This window comes from Lactuca sativa, chromosome 3 (genome assembly GCF_002870075.4).
Source record: "Lactuca sativa cultivar Salinas chromosome 3, Lsat_Salinas_v11, whole genome shotgun sequence".
NCBI lineage: Eukaryota > Viridiplantae > Streptophyta > Magnoliopsida > Asterales > Asteraceae > Lactuca > Lactuca sativa.
In genome coordinates, this window is record NC_056625.2 from 174,856,342 (window position 1) to 174,873,347 (window position 17,006).

The following is a 17,006-nucleotide window of genomic DNA, read 5'->3' on the forward strand; positions in this document are numbered from 1 at the left end:
GATGTGGTCTGGTGGGATGTCGGGTAGCCGTCCGAGGGTCGTTTCAATATTAATTATATATCATGTGTGCATATATAGACATAAAATTACTTCCATATTCATACATATCAGTTACATCATTAGTAAGTTACCATCGGGGTAACACAGGATTACACTTATACTATTGCGAGATCAATGAGTCAGTTCATTCATGAGTCAATACTTATTACTATGAGAACATATACATTACATTACTACGAGTACATATACAACTATACTAGATAGAGAACATATACAACTATACTAGATAGAGAACATATACAACTATACTAGAAGGAGAACATATACAACTATACTAGAGAAAGAACATATACAACTATACTAGAAGGAGAACATATACAAGTATACTAGAGAAAGAACATATACAACTATACTAGAACAGTTCATTACATTACATATACAAGAATACGTTAATTATTGTGATATGAATCGGAGCATGACTTAAATGTCATGGCCCGAGTTGTAGCCAGAGTCTCTTGAAGGGAGAGTGTGAGTTTGCGTATAGATCTATACCGGATTGACTATCCTACACCTTGCTGCTAGCTACAGCCGGACCTGCAGGTCTGCGGGTGCCAAACGTCATTTCTTTTACGACCTACATTTGTCGTTGTTTATCCAGTCGATAGTATGGTACAATAAATCATGATACCTTAATATAAATCCGGTTTAAGGTAGTTAGTACAGCAGTAGTTCCTATAATACAACACTACAGTACTACAATAATTTACCCATTACATATATTTAGTGATTTTGTCACTTAAACCTTAATGTACAAACTATATTTTGTTTAATGATAGTTACATTTGAGAAATTACACACTTTTACAACAAACGAACATACAAAACAGTTAAGCCTTGGTAGAAGGCTACTTTAATAGAAAATATAGTTTTTTCTGAGATTCAAACATTTACATACATTTCATAAACTTACACTTGAGACATTGTTCAAACGCTTTGATAACAAACACCGACACTAAAATACTTATGAACTCACCAGCTTAATGCTGATAAACTCTTTCAAAATAACTTGTATTCTCAGGTCAACAGTAGACAGGTACCGAGGCCATCTTTTGAGAAGATGGAGCGCATTCCAAGACTCATCTTACTATCTCGATTCACATTATTTTTGGTGTCTATAACTGTAAAGAACACACTTGTATTAAAATTATATATTTAATGCAATGGATGATGTTGTATGCTTGTTTACTTTTACTGTGTTGTGATACTTTACATGACGTCCTCCGCCCCAGAACGTTTCCGCCGTTCTTGGTTTTGGGGTGTGACAGATTGGTATCAGAGAATTGTTTATAGTGAATTGAGTATATCAACCCATAAAAGATATACTAACTATAAACCCATTTGGGATAAAAACACTCTGACCAAGAGTCTATACATTAAATACTAAAATATTTAATTAAGTATACTAGGTTGCATTCATACTAAAATCAGTTTCGCAATGACAAGAACAAAGGTATTACGATTGTTAAATATCACAGGTAAGCTCGGGGATGTATGGTCAGTCTTGGGAATGGCATAGCCTGACCAACTATGTTGGTCCGAGGAGTGATTAGTATATGCCCTAGAATGGTTGTGATATGTTAACAAGTCTAAAAACTTACCAACACTACTACGACAAGAACATTAGAACAGAACATAAGTCTAAAATACTATAGGAGTATTTTGGGTTACTATAATTACATACCTGAGAATTTAAAAGATCTCTATCAAGTAGGTCAATAATTGTTAAGTGTATATACTAAGGTTATATGAAATTTAGGTGTTATAGACTCAGAATCTGTGACCTTTGCCTCACTTCCTGTTCCTTGTTTGGTTATGGATTTGGAGTTAGGGCCACTTATTCAAATGGCTATCCTACTCTAATTTCATATAACTGGTATACACTACACAAGTATTGACATAACTAATGAAGATCATCTTATAATTATCTTAGATTAGTACGCCTATTTATAAAAGATTCTTATATCCCCTTTCTCGCGTAGATATCATGGCTGGATTTCATCATGGCGACCCGTACTTCCCCAACCACGGCAATGCAAGATGGCTGGAAGAGGAACTGGAGGATGATCACCCGATTCCTTTGGATGATCATGAGCTGAAGGCTTTTCTGATGGTTCTGACTCGGAACCCGAAGTCAATAATCTACCTCCCGTAGTTCAAGCCCCAAACAACGATCCCCGACAAGCTTTTCCAGGTCCCACTCCCTTGTGGGTAAACAACTTGAATCGCTGGAGCGATGAACAGGGTCAACCCTTACCTTACTTTGGGGACCAAATCTTTTACAACGTTAGTGAAGGTGGTTCTGTGGATAGAACTCTGCCCGTCATGGTCCGTAGAATTGCTCGAAACGTCGAACAAGGTCGAGCAACCATCGAACGAGTAATGGAAATTGATGTCAACTCAGGCGTTAATACCGTCCGCATTCGACATCTGGAAGAAGCACTCGAAAGGACAAGGAGATCCAATGATGCACTGCGACATCAATTGACCACCGAAGTCGCAGAACTTCGAGTTCGCCAAAGAGCTCACGAACGACACTTCCGAGAAGTGGTTCGTCAATTGGAAGATATGAGAATTCGCCCTAGGAATTCTCGTCGTCGTTAGAAGATGTCTAGTACATCTTTGTCTTTTAAGGAATAGCCTTTAGTATCTGGGCTTTTAGTAACGCTTGTTTGTAAAATATTCCTAACTTTCAGTACGCTAACTAGGAATCTAGTAACTATCAAACTTTTCCGTATGGTATGATGTAAGACCTACTGTTAGGTCGATTTTCCCTGAACACATTACATCAATAATACCAGCAAGATTGACAACTATCTAATCTATGAGAAAATCTTTACACTTGCGTGTTTCTACTATTCTTCCCTATTATGACTTCAATTCGTACACTCATTCAACTATTGGACTATGGCTATTTAGTCCATGTGTCACTCTCAACTTGCTTACAATTGATTCTTACCATTGTATCTGTCTTTATAAACTTATAGCTGAAAGATGCCTCCTCGTAAGTCAACAAGACGTAACCCTGCACCTCCTCCACCTCCACCTCCTCCGGTCATCGATACTGCGGCTCTGAATGCTGCAGTGGCTGCAGCAGTAGCAACTGTCATGGCTTAATATCACTCAACTAACAACAGCCAAGGTGGAACCCCTGTTGAATCTACTCATGCTGAGATCCATGTGCGCACGAGAGAGTGCTCTTACAAGGATTTCACCAACTGTAAGCCAAAGTCCTTTTATGGAACCGGCGGAGTCATTGCCCTCTCGCAATGGTTCAAGAAGACTGAATCGGTCTTTGAAATTTGTTCATGCCCTGCGGCGAGCAAGGTTAAATATGCCGCTTGTACCTTTGAAGGAAAAGCCCTGACGTGGTGGAACAACCACGTTAAAGCTCTAACTCTCGTTGTAGCCAACGACATGGGATGGGAAACGATGAAGGACCTCATGATTGAGGAGTATTGCCCGAGGTGCGAAATCCAAAAATTGGAGCAAGAACTATGGGGCCTAACCATGAAGGGCTCCAACATAGTCGCTTATACCGCCAGGTTCAGTGAACTGGTGGCTCTCTGCCCCAATATGGTTCCCACTGAAGGGAAAAAGATCGAAAGGTACATATGGGGACTGGTGCCTCCGTATCAAGGAAATGTTCTATCATCAAACCCCACTACTTTCGACAGTGCCAAGCGGTTGGCACAGCGACTCATCGACCATGGAATCCAATCCCCAACAGCGACAACAACCCAAGCCGTCTCAGAACCCTCCAAACCCGCTGACTCTAAGCGGAAGTTCTGGGATGACAAGAAGAAGCAGCGAGCTGCCAAAAAGCAGCAAATGGTGGATGTACATGTTGCGATAACCCCTACTGCTGCTACTGCTCCGGTGAAGCAATATGCTGGAAGTTTGCCTAAGTGCAACAAATGCAACTTCCACCACAACGGCCCTTGCCGTGAAATGCAGTGTTCTAATTGCGACAAGAAAGGACACACTGTCCGTTTCTGTAGGTCTCCGGCAAGACCGATCACTCAAGTCCCTGGCTCAGGCGCGAGCCCAACCTGCTATAGATGTGGTGAAGCAGGTCACTACAAGAGGGACTGCCCCAAAACAAAGAATGCAGGTGGATCGAGGAGAGTACTGGCAATAAGCCATGGGGAAGCGGTTGCTGACCCGACGGTGGTGACTGGTACGTTCCTTCTCGATAACTCCTATGCATGTATTCTGTTCGATAGTGGAGCGGAGCGAAGCTTCGTGAACCATAAATTTGCTCACATACTTAAACATCAACCGCACGCACTTAAAGAACAATTCACGGTAGAAATGGCTAATGGGAAAACTGAAAGCACCAGGAGCATATACTTAGGATGCAACCTAATTCTAGATAACCATTCATTTCCAATCGACCTCATGCCGATTTCAATAAAAAGCTTCGATGTTATCATCGGCATGATTTGGTTAAGTCTTCATCGCGCCGACATCATGTGCTTCGAGAAAGCAGTCTGTCTAAACCTCCCATCTAACGAGACCCTTATAGTCTATGGCGACAAACCCAGTACAAGTCTTCGTATTATCCCCAGTATTCAAGCACAGAAATATCTACGTAAGGAATATCGTGCATTCCTTGCTCACGTTGTCGATACAAGCCTAGAAACGAAAGAAATAAAAGACATTCCAGTAGTGAGCGACTTTCCCGAAATTTTCCCAGAAGAGCTACCAGGAGTACCTCCGCAACGACAGGTCGAATTCAGAATCGACTTAGTCCCATGAGCTACCCCAGTAGCCAAGTCGCCCTACCGATTAGCACCAGCAGAGATGCAGGAATTATCTGGGCAACTTAACGAACTTTTCAGCAAAGACTTTATAAGACCGAGTTTCTCACCTTGGGGAGCACCGGTCTTGTTCGTTAAGAAGAAAGACGGATCATTCCGTATGTGTATCGACTACAGGGAACTCAACAAACTGACAGTCAAGAATCGTTACCCTCTACCTCGCATCGACGATTTATTCGACCAACTCCAAGGGGCGAATTATTTTTCCAAAATTGACCTGAGATCCGGATATCACCAGTTACGAGTACTAGAGGAGGATGTTCCAAAGACAGCCTTCCGGACTTGTTACGGACACTACGAGTTTGTGGTGATGCCATTCGGACTGACCAATGCGCCCGCAGTTTTCATGGATCTGATGAATCGAGTATGCCGACCTTACTTGGATCAGTTCGTAATTTTTTTCATCGATGACATTCTGATATACTCTCGGAGTAAGGAAGAGCATGGCAATCACCTACGACAAGTTTTAAGAACGTTACGAACGGAAAAACTCTATGCGAAGTTCTCGAAGTGTGAATGTTGGATCCAAAGAGTCGAATTCTTAGGACATGTGGTAAGCGAAGAGGGAATCCACGTGGATCCATCCAAAATTAAAGCTATTGAGAACTGGTCAGCACCAAAGACGCCTACAGAAATTCGTCAATTTCTAGGTCTAGCTGGCTACTACCGCAGATTCATACAGAACTTCTCCAGTATTGCAAAACCTCTTACAACACTGACCTAGAAGGGCATGGCCTTTGACTGGGAAGAGAAACAAGAGAGAGCATTTCAAACGCTCAAGCGAGCCTTGTGCACCGCACCAATACTATCCCTACCTGAAGGGATAGAAGAGTTCGTGGTCTGTTGCGATGCGTCGAATCAAGGGCTCGGTTGTGTCCTGATACAACGAGGTAAAGTTATCGCCTACGCCTCAAGACTTCTAAAGACACACAAAGTCAACTACACCACACATGATCTTGAGCTGGGGGCAGTTGTGTTTGCCTTGAAGATCTGGAGACATTGCTTGTATGGCACAAAAAGCACTATTTTTACTGACCACAAGAGTTTACGACACATATTCGATCAGAAGTAGCTCAACATGCGTCAACGACGGTGGGTCGAGCTACTCAATGACTACGAATGCGACATTCGTTATCATCCGGGTAAAGCCAACGTAGTAGTGGACGCCCTAAGTCGGAAGGAATATTCTGGTCGAGGAGTCAAGTCGTTGACAATGACTATCCATTCACACTTGTCTAAACAAATTCAGGCGGCTCAACTTGAAGCTATGAAACCTGAACATGTGGCGAGTGAATCCCTCATAGGAATGGATAAGAACTTAGAAGCCAAGGGTGACGGAGCCCTATATTTCATGGACCGGATCTGGACCCCAAAACACGGTGGGTTCCGAGACTTGGTCATGACCGAGGCACACAACACTCGGTATTACGTCCACCCAGGTTCAGATAAAATGTATCTGGATCTTAAGAAGTTATACTCATGGCCTAACATGAAAGCAGAGATTGCTACCTTCGTAAGTAAATGCCTTACTTGCACAAAGGTTAAGGTCGAGTACCAGAAACCCTCTGGTTTACTGCAACAACCAGAGATCCCAGAATGGAAGTGGGAGCGGATCACTATGGACTTGATAACCAAGTTGACCAAGACAACGGGTGGACTTGATACCATATGGTTCATCGTCGATAGATTGACCAAGTCTGCACACTTCCTACCTATCAAGGAAACTGATAAGATGGAGAAACTTACGAGAACATACATTAGGGAAATCGTGCGACTGCATGGTGTTCCTATATCCATTATCTCCGATAGAGATAGTAGATTCACCTCAAGATTCTGGCAATCGTTGCAACATTCCCTGGGAACAAGGCTAGACATGAGCACAACCTACCACCCTCAGACCAACGGGCAAAGTGAGAGAACCATCCAAACACTGGAAGATATGCTGAGAGCCTGTGTGATTGATTTTGGAAAGGCATGGGATACTCACTTACCTCTTGTCGAATTTTCCTACAATAATTGTTATCACACGAGCATCAAGGCTGCCCCATTTGAAGCCCTCTACGGCCGGAAATGCAAATCCCCTCTGTGCTGGGCTGAAGTGGGTGACACCCAGTTAGCTAAGGGGCAAGTTTCTGACAGTACTCTCATAGGCCCGGAAATCATTCGGGAAACGACGGAGAAGATCGTTCAGATCCGTGAACGATTGAAAGCCTCCAGAGACCGACAGAAAAGCTACGCCGATAAACGTAGAAAACCGTTGGAATTCCAGGTGGGTGACCGTGTCCAATTGAAGGTCTCACCCTAGAAGGGATTGATACGCTTCGGAAAGAGTGGAAAGCTAAATCCAAGGTACATTGGGCCTTTCGAGATTCTCGCCAGAATCGGCCCAGTGGCTTACAAACTCAATCTACCGAACGAACTTCGTAACGTACATTCTACCTTCCACGTTTCTAACTTGAAAAAGTGTCTGTCCGACGAGACTCTTGTAATCCCACTCAACGAGATCGAGATCAACAAGATCCTCAACTTCGTGGAAGAACCTGTAGAGGTCATGGACCGTGAAGTCAAACAGACGAAACAAAGCCGCATCCCGATTGTGAAGGTTCGCTGGAACGCCAAGCGAGGACCGGAATTTACATGGGAGCGAGAGGATCAGATGAAACTGAAGTATCCTCATCTTTTTACTTAGTTATTTGTAATAATCTAGTAACTTAAACTCAAATTTCGAGACGAAATTCCCTCTAACGGGGAGATCATGTGACGACCCGAAAAACTTATCGCATGCACTCTTCAATTCTTTCCAATATTAGACTTATTTTACTATATGGTAGTACCCTTTAGAGCCTAATGAAGCATTATAAATGTGTTATAATCAAGGTAGGAGTGTTAAAAAGGGTTAACTCGAAGTGTAGGAATCAAAACCGGGCCAAACACCCCAACACATGGAGTGTGCGGCCACACACTTGTGTTTGCGGCCTCACACCCTTCCCAACCGCACACTCCACCTATATATACCATACTTAGTCATTTTTGAACACTTCTTTCACTTCCTCAAGCATAGAACACGAAATCCTCTCAAGTATCATCCATTCTCCTTGAAGATCTTCATAAAAGGTACCAAGAACACCAAGAACACCATGTTCTGGCAGCACAAACCATCTGGCAGCACACATGGCCGCACACCAGGCCGCACACCTGGCCGCACACACACATATAGTGTGTATTTTGGCCATACACCCTCTTGTATAGCCTTATAAACCCTCATACAATCATATGTGATTGTAACACTTCATTATAAGTGTTTGCTAGTCCCTAAGGTGGTCCCAATACATTAGTTAGTCGTTCATAATACTAATTATAATCATATATGTACAATATATGCTTAATAGGATTCGCGTGTGTACTCAAGTCACTACTTGACACCTAGCATCTAATCCAACATTGTCATCAGAACCACTCACTACAGGTGAGTTCATACCCCTTTAATTAACCTTTGAAATACTTTTAAATGTTCTAAATGCTTTTATGGGGGGAATACAAGTTGAATACTTATAGTTATTACATCAATCACATGTGATTAATAACTATAAAACCAATGATTTTATCACTGTCCAAACTATTTATCAAACTGTTTTACTTCAAAATGTTTTACAAACCCTTTTACTTATCAAATACTTTTATTTAAACTTTAAAATACTTCTTATAATTTGCATGTCCATATATGTACAGATATATAAGAAATGTTTAAAAGGCTTAGGAAGGCCGTTCGCCCTATTTCCTTTTCCTCGATTTGGATGTGGTCTGGTGGGATGTCGGGTAGCCGTCCGAGGGTCGTTTCAATATTAATTATATATCATGTGTGCATATATAGACATAAAATTACTTCCATATTCATACATATCAGTTACATCATTAGTAAGTTACCATCGGGGTAACACAGGATTACACTTATACTATTGCGAGATCAATGAGTCAGTTCATTCATGAGTCAATACTTATTACTATGAGAACATATACATTACATTACTACGAGTACATATACAACTATACTAGATAGAGAACATATACAACTATACTAGATAGAGAACATATACAACTATACTAGAAGGAGAACATATACAACTATACTAGAGAAAGAACATATACAACTATACTAGAAGGAGAACATATACAAGTATACTAGAGAAAGAACATATACAACTATACTAGAACAGTTCATTACATTACATATACAAGAATACGTTAATTATTGTGATATGAATCGGAGCATGACTTAAATGTCATGGCCCGAGTTGTAGCCAGAGTCTCTTGAAGGGAGAGTGTGAGTTTGCGTATAGATCTATACCGGATTGACTATCCTACACCTTGCTGCTAGCTACAGCCGGACCTGCAGGTCTGCGGGTGCCAAACGTCATTTCTTTTACGACCTACATTTGTCGTTGTTTATCCAGTCGATAGTATGGTACAATAAATCATGATACCTTAATATAAATCCGGTTTAAGGTAGTTAGTACAGCAGTAGTTCCTATAATACAACACTACAGTACTACAATAATTTACCCATTACATATATTTAGTGATTTTGTCACTTAAACCTTAATGTACAAACTATATTTTGTTTAATGATAGTTACATTTGAGAAATTACACACTTTTACAACAAACGAACATACAAAACAGTTAAGCCTTGGTAGAAGGCTACTTTAATAGAAAATATAGTTTTTTCTGAGATTCAAACATTTACATACATTTCATAAACTTACACTTGAGACATTGTTCAAACGCTTTGATAACAAACACCGACACTAAAATACTTATGAACTCACCAGCTTAATGCTGATAAACTCTTTCAAAATAACTTGTATTCTCAGGTCAACAGTAGACAGGTACCGAGGCCATCTTTTGAGAAGATGGAGCGCATTCCAAGACTCATCTTACTATCTCGATTCACATTATTTTTGGTGTCTATAACTGTAAAGAACACACTTGTATTAAAATTATATATTTAATGCAATGGATGATGTTGTATGCTTGTTTACTTTTACTGTGTTGTGATACTTTACATGACGTCCTCCTCCCCAGAACGTTTCCGCCGTTCTAGGTTTTGGGGTGTGACATTTTAGGTACCTCTTCAGCGAAAGGGAAGGAGCTGGCACGATAGCAGCACATCATACACACATCTCGTTTTCCGCACTATGAGATTATTCTGGGATTTGTACTCTGACACTATGGTTGATTTCATGTTTTGGTTTTCAGACACGTAATATGTTTTAAGAAATGACATGATTGAATGTTGTTTATTTTCAAACGTTTCGTAAAGTGTTTAATTAAAAATGAAATTTTTGGACTTGAAAATTGGGTCGTTACAAGTTTCTAACTGATGTTGGTTTCATTGTGCACACTCCAACCTTTTGTTGGAGTGTTACATTTTCATTTGGGTTAGTGCTTCTAATTTCGGGTCTCACCTTGAGGCTTAAATAAACTTTATTTGTGTGTTTTTTGCGTCCTCTCATTCCTTCGAGAGTGGTACTTGGTCATGTCCTTTTTAGGGGTTTCAATGTTGCCCAAATGGTATTGTTGGAAGTAAAGGGATTTTCCATATGATATCTCATCTTAAGAGCTTACACCTCTATACAGATGAACGCAAAACTTTGTTAAGATAGGCTATTACTTTTGAGTTTGACCATGGATTGTTTATGTTTGTGGCAGAAACTTTTAAGGAGTTTGGTTAATAGATATGTGGGAATTACATGGGGCTTCATGCCCTAAGTCGTTCATGTCACCACCTGGGTGGCCTGATTAAGTTTATTGTCGGGGATGATGACATGAGCGGGCATATTTTTGGCATTCCAAAGCCACCACCCAATGGACCGGAAGCCGACCTCAATGATGGGTCGGTGATGGATGCTCAACTACTTGGTCTTGTTTTTAAACTACCTATCACCACCGTCAAAAAGCATCCCTCATAATTGTTGTATGGCTTTCTCTTAGGCTTTGAAAAAAGTCCTTTCCAAGGTGGTTGCTCATTCCGGGTCCGTTGAAGCGTGAGTTGCTTTGTTAATTCTTCCTAGGTGTACTCTTCAGGTGTTCAGGCTCAAGAATAAGCAAGAAAATAGGTATGACAACAGGAAGTCTTTGCAACATCGTAATATCCTGACCGCATTAGCTACTTGGGGGACTAAAGACGGTATTGCCAAGCTAGTTAAAAACTTAGTTGACAATGCAAGACCGGAGTAACAAGACAAAAAAGAAGATTACATTCAGGAGGAAAGAACACCGGGCAACACCAATGTCAGACAATGTCTTCATAAGGTTGCCAATGGACATTTTACAGCAGCATTGAAAGTTTTATGTTCTTCGGGGGTTGCTTAATTTGGGGGTGATACCACAAAGGCATTGGAGGATAAGCATCCATACAAGCCACCACCTTCCATTCTCAGCACCATATGTTCAAAACCTCCCCTTGTAGTGGATGTTGATAATGTCCTTGGGGGAATTAAAACCTTCCCTAAAGGTACCTCGTGTGGGAGAGACGGGTTGAGAGCTCATCACATTTTGGATGCCATTTGTGGAGAAGGTTCGGCTATAGCCAAAGACCTCTTAGGTGCTATTACATCTGTGTTTAATCTATATCTAAGGGGAAGACGCCCTTCGAATTTGGCAGAATTTGTTGCCTCTGCTCTTCTCACGCCGCTCTTAAAACCTGACAAGGGCATACGACCTATTGCGGTAGGTACTATATGGAGATGTTTGGTTTCCAAGTTGGCTATGAAAGGTGTTGGTAAAGAAATGACCAAGCATCCCAATGATTTTCAGTTCGGGTTCGGGGTGTCGGGTGAAGCTGGGGGTGTATTACATAGCGCCAATAGGGTGTTGAGTGAGTGCCACGATGATGGATCTCTTTCCATGCTTAACGTGAACTTCTATAATGTCTTTAACCTTGTCGAGAGATGCGCATTACTTCATGAGATCATATTGAGGTGTCCTTGTATATCCTTGTGGGTAGAATTCCTATATGGTCAAGCAACAAGGTTGTATCTAGGCAACATACATATTTGGTCAACTACTGGGGTTCAACAAGGAGACCCCTTGGGACTACTTCTCTATGCCTTTGTGTTGCACCTGCTCTTGCATAATATTAGAGACAATTGCAAGCTTCTTCTCTATGCATGCTATCTTGATGATGACACACTTATTGGAGATTCGGAAGTGGTGGCCAAAGCGTTTGACATCATTATGGTGATTGGCCCAAAATTGAACCTTCAGCTGAATATCAATAAAACTGAGATCTTTTGTCCCTCATGTGATGGTAGGAAGCCACATAAGTGGATATTCTCGGCTGGCACCGGGAGGCCGCCTTTGGGGATGAAACTTCTTGGGGGAGATGTTAGTAGAGCAACTTAGACATAAAGATAGCCGAAAATGCTGTGAATTTGATACGCCTTCTTCCATAATTGTCTGACACCTAGAGTGAGCTCCTTCTGCTTAAGTCTTGTATGAGTATTGCTAAGATTTTGTTTGGTCTGAGGACATGCCAACCCGTTCACATGGAGGAGGCGACAATTTTCTTTGACAATGGGTTGCGTGAGGCGATTGAGGACATTGTGTTTTGTGGTGGCCCTTTCTTTGGCTACATGCAGTGGCGAATTGCTTCCTTACCCATTAGGTTTGGTGGTTTGAGTTTATACTCGGCAGTAGAGGCTACCTCATGTGCTTCCGTTGCATCAAGGGCCAAATCTTGGGTATTGCAAGACCACATCTTACGGGATAACGACATATATGGTATGGATTCTGATTATGATTATGCCTTGGCTTCTCTTCATAACAAGTTTCCGGATATTTATCTTAGCAGTTTTACTATTAAAGACACCTCCCTAAATCCTAGAATACACTGGCGAGTGCCATTTTTCATAAAATTGTCCAAGTTGTGGAATTACATCTCGACATGACGGCTCGACAGAAAGCGGTTTATCAGTGCTTACATGCACCACATGCTCAAGATTTTCTTCTAGCTATCCCTATATGTGGGCTTGTCCAACATATGTCTCATGTGAAGTATCGTACTATCCTCAAATATCGACTCTTGATTCCAATATTCCTAGCTGACGAGATATGTCCGATGTGTCGCAAGACATGTGTGGACTCTTTTGGAGAGCATGTAGTTCACTGTAAAGAACCCTCGGGGTTCAAATATAAGCACAATATGGTTAAGGATGTTTTGTTTGACATATTGAAGCATGTCCGGGTTTCCGCCAAGAAAGAGGCGCCTATGAATTTCTTGACTGACCCGACACAAGGAAGGTCAACCCTTAGACCGGCTGACATTTTGATTTTTGGATGGGTCGGAGGGAAACACACATGTGTGGACCCTACATGGGTATCCCCTCTACTGGGCTTAAGGGCTGGGGGTTTCACGGCGGGACATGCTGCTTTAAAAGCTGCTACAGGTAAAGTCACCAAACATGAGAAATCGTGCATGAAAAAATCAATACGTGTTCATACCATTTGCATTTAATACGTTTGGTTTCCTCGCGCCGGATGCAGTGAAACTTATTAATAGAATACAACGGATCATGCATAACAATGTTATATTCTCTAAATCTATGAATGTAGTCTTTAAAAAAAATAATTTTACCATACAAAAAGGCTTAGCATCGCAACTTTTTAATTGTTTGCCATCACACCTTGTTGTATGATAATAATTAATTTAATCAAAAAATTAAAGTAAAAAAATCCCCTTTGATTTGAACTTTCGAGTTTCAACCCGTTATATATCCGCTTGTTCATTTTTCTCGTCGATTTTTTGTGTGTTTTCTTTTTCCTCGATTGGCGAGTTAGGGTTGAATTTTGAGAGTTTGTCTGATTTCAGGTACATTTGCAGATCTGTATTACATTATGTTCAAAAACGTAATTTTTGTTTTCGATAAAGAAGTTTTCGATGGATTTTAGAAACTTGTATGATGTTTGTATTTGGTTTTCGATTTTTATAAGATGTCTTATTTGAATCGTGAACATGTTATGAACTTATGATGTTATCCAAATGTTTTTGTTTTCACTGATCGACCTTCTCAAATGTCTGTGCTCTACTGTAATGCTTAAGTTCCTAATTACTTAATTACCATGGATGTTTGCATATAACTCCTCCAATTTCCAATTTACGAAACCCAAAGTGAATTCCTACAATATAAGAAAGTAGCTTCTTCCTAAATTATGCATAAATTTGAAGGGTACACCAGTTCCAATCACCATCTGTCAACAATGAGAAAGTCTCAAGGAAAGTTGATCCAGACTATACTTTTAGGTAAAAGATCATCGACATCTAATCTCTATCAAGCAAGAAAAATCTGTTTACACCCATCACTTATAATTCTTTTAAGTGATTGATGAAAAATCAATTTGATCTTTATTTCTTCATTGTTGAAGGATACTACTTTAGGAAACAAGACCTCCATTACTGCTAAAGCAACATCAAACGATTTTGTTAATGATTCCATGGTGATTTCAAGCTCAGTCCCTCTTGTTACACATCCCAGTGAAGAGCATACAGAGTTAGAGAAGACTTCAAGTGTGAATCTAATGAATGGTACAAGTGAAGTTGCAAGAAGTACCATTGGGCTAAATACTGAAAATGAAGATGAGTCAATCATACTAGAGCAAGCTGCTAGCAAAGCACAGGCAGCTGTCAGGGGCTATTTGGTAATATTCTTTGGTTTTTGTGAAAGGAAAAATGCTTCTTTATTTTATAATAATTTCAATTTGTTGCCTAGTTATGTGATATATAGTAGTCAAATAGGGAATGGAATGGAATATTCTAAAAAATAATTTTTTAAACCCATTATCTTATACTAACGTGAATAAACTACATGCGAAGGCTCGTAGGACATTTTTGTCCCTCACAGGCATCATACTTCTACAAGCTCAAATTCGCAGTCATTTGGCTAGGAAACAATTTCAACCCCAAGTCTGCGCACCAAATCTCGAGGGCAATTTAGTCATTTCCACCAAAACTAAAGAATCTAAACAAAGTCTACGAAAAATTTCTATATCAATGGCTGTAGCATCTGAACAGGGTCCACCTCAGCCCCAACCCGCCTCCAAACCTAACTCCGAGCCTGAGCCTGAACTGCCTATGAATGTTGAGTCAAATTGGAAAGAAAATTTAAAAACAAGTGGTGCTACAAAACAATCAAAAACATCCGACTTAAACTATACAACTTTTTTGGATACTTGTGTTGGATTTGACCTCAACGATGATGAAATTAAAGAAAATCCCAAAAAGAAAGCTTCTTCAGTTGGTTTAACGGGATACAACACCTATTTAGAAAAAATGGCGGAGGAGGTTCATGTTTTTAATTCGAATTTTAATGTGTATATGGAGTACAAAAAAGACAAATTACGTAAAAAGGAAAAAACACTTGAAGAAAAGCAACGGACAGAAGATTTAAAAAAGTATAGGATGTCTTAGTCCTTACGTATGGAGGTTTGGGGTAGTCTGCGTGTTAATTAAGAGTAAATTACACAAATGGTCTTGTGGTATGGAGGTTTGGGGTAGTCTGCGTGTTAATTAAGAGTAAATTACACAAATGGTCTTGTGGTTTGGGGGACTCTAGATGTTTGGTCTTCAACTTTTTTTTTAAAACTTCGACCATTCGTTTGGTTTTGTTTTGCATTTAGTCCATGCCATCATAAAATGAGTACATGATTTTTGATTAGTGATTTAATTTGCTGAAAAAGAAAATGCAATTTCCTTGAAAAAATAAAAATGGTACGTTTCAATTTATTTCCTTATTTTTATGAAAATATCGGGATCCCATCTTCCTTAATTTTCGACTACTTCTATGATGATCACTGTTTCAAAAAAAAAAAGTTTTCTATACAGCTTTGCTTCTTGAAATCAGATTCCTAAATCCTAAATCAGGGAACAAAAAAAAGGTTCAAGAATTGGATTTTTTTCATATAGCTTCTAATTCAAGAAATCGAATTTCACAGAATTCACTAAAAAAAACTTCAAGAAATTGGATTTCATGGGATTTGTTCAAAGATATCGCATTGAAGAAACTGGTTCATGAAATCGACCGCCTTCAAAAAAAACTACAAATTCTTTGTTTTTCGGTTAAGAACACTTCCAAATATTTTTCTAAAACATTAATATAAGACATTTATTTTGTTTTTCATGTTTTTTGAATTTTAATCTTTGAGATTGTTGTTTCCTGATTTCGGAATTTGTTGCTTAGTCTTATTTGTTTTGAGATTTTATAGTTGACATTGATGTTTTTTAGAGCTCAACGTTGCTGGTGGTTCTGATTTTTCTGAAAGATAAATATCCAATGTAATTAATTATTGTAGTTCTTTATTCTTGGTTTTCATTGTGATTTTTACGTATAATGTTTCAATCCTAATTAATAGTAAACAAAATGGTGTTAATCTTTTATTTGGAAACATGGATCGTGGTTTTGTGTAGACCATAATGTTTGAAACTGAAGCAACTGATCAAGCTATTGAACTACATACAACTGAAGATATTGACACAAATGATTTCGTGGAAGCATCATATGAATATGAAAAAATTTCAAGATGTCGATATGAACATTGAATGTGACGAAGATGAAGTTAATGATGAAAGTATATTAGGAAAGGTTTTCGATACACCCAATGATGCATATGTTGATTAATTGTTTTTACATGACTTTAGTATACGTAAAGATGACATATGTAGAAACACGATAACAAATAAGCCTTATCGGAAGACATACATATGCAACAAAGAAGGTTTCAAACAAAAATGTTTCAATTGCAAATGAGAAAAAAAAAACGTCGTAGAGATGTTAGAATTGGATGCCAAACAATGCTCCAAATTACAAGGCAAAAGGATGAGAAATTGTTGGTGGAATCATTTAATGACACACATAATCACAACTTGAGCATGACACCAGCGAAGGTGATGAAAGATGAGTCTCATAACAAGTTCCATCGTTTAATGGAATGTAAATCTCTTATGGTAGAACTTAGACAATTAGGGTTGAAAGCTTGTCAGTTAAAAATGCTATTAGTACAATAAAAAAATCATATGAAATTGAGGTTACTTCAAAACAATGTGTTAATGTCTTCTCTGAACAAAGAAAACAATA

General features: G+C 39.5%; 1 protein-coding gene across 3 annotated transcripts; it reads left to right on the forward strand.

Annotated features, from left to right (window-relative positions):
• Window positions 1-13,642: 13,642 nt before the first annotated feature.
• On the forward strand, window positions 13,643-15,590 carry LOC111892227 (protein IQ-DOMAIN 24). 3 transcript variants are annotated; one of them, XM_023888323.3, is made up of 4 exons: window positions 13,669-13,747; window positions 14,105-14,179; window positions 14,302-14,574; window positions 14,750-15,590. In XM_023888323.3, exons 3-4 carry the CDS (start codon window positions 14,371-14,373, stop codon window positions 15,341-15,343), a joined length of 798 nt encoding a protein of 265 aa, XP_023744091.1. In that variant the 5' UTR covers window positions 13,669-13,747; window positions 14,105-14,179; window positions 14,302-14,370; the 3' UTR covers window positions 15,344-15,590. The 3 variants fall into 3 exon arrangements, with proteins under 3 accessions (XP_023744155.1, XP_023744091.1, XP_042756257.1); XM_042900323.2 differs by having other exon boundaries at window positions 13,678-13,747; window positions 14,049-14,179; XM_023888387.3 differs by lacking the exon at window positions 14,105-14,179 and having other exon boundaries at window positions 13,643-13,747.
• Window positions 15,591-17,006: the final 1,416 nt, after the last annotated feature.

What these genes read in the sequence shown, in the direction of transcription:
- LOC111892227 (XM_023888387.3), top strand. Translation starts at nt 14,371, where the DNA reads ATGGTGATTTCAAGCTCAGTCCCTCTTGTTACACATCCCAGTGAAGAG. An exon ending in CAGCTGTCAGGGGCTATTTG is followed by an intron (nt 14,575 to 14,749) that starts GTAATATTCTTT and finishes CTACATGCGAAG; the next exon opens with GCTCGTAGGACATTTTTGTC.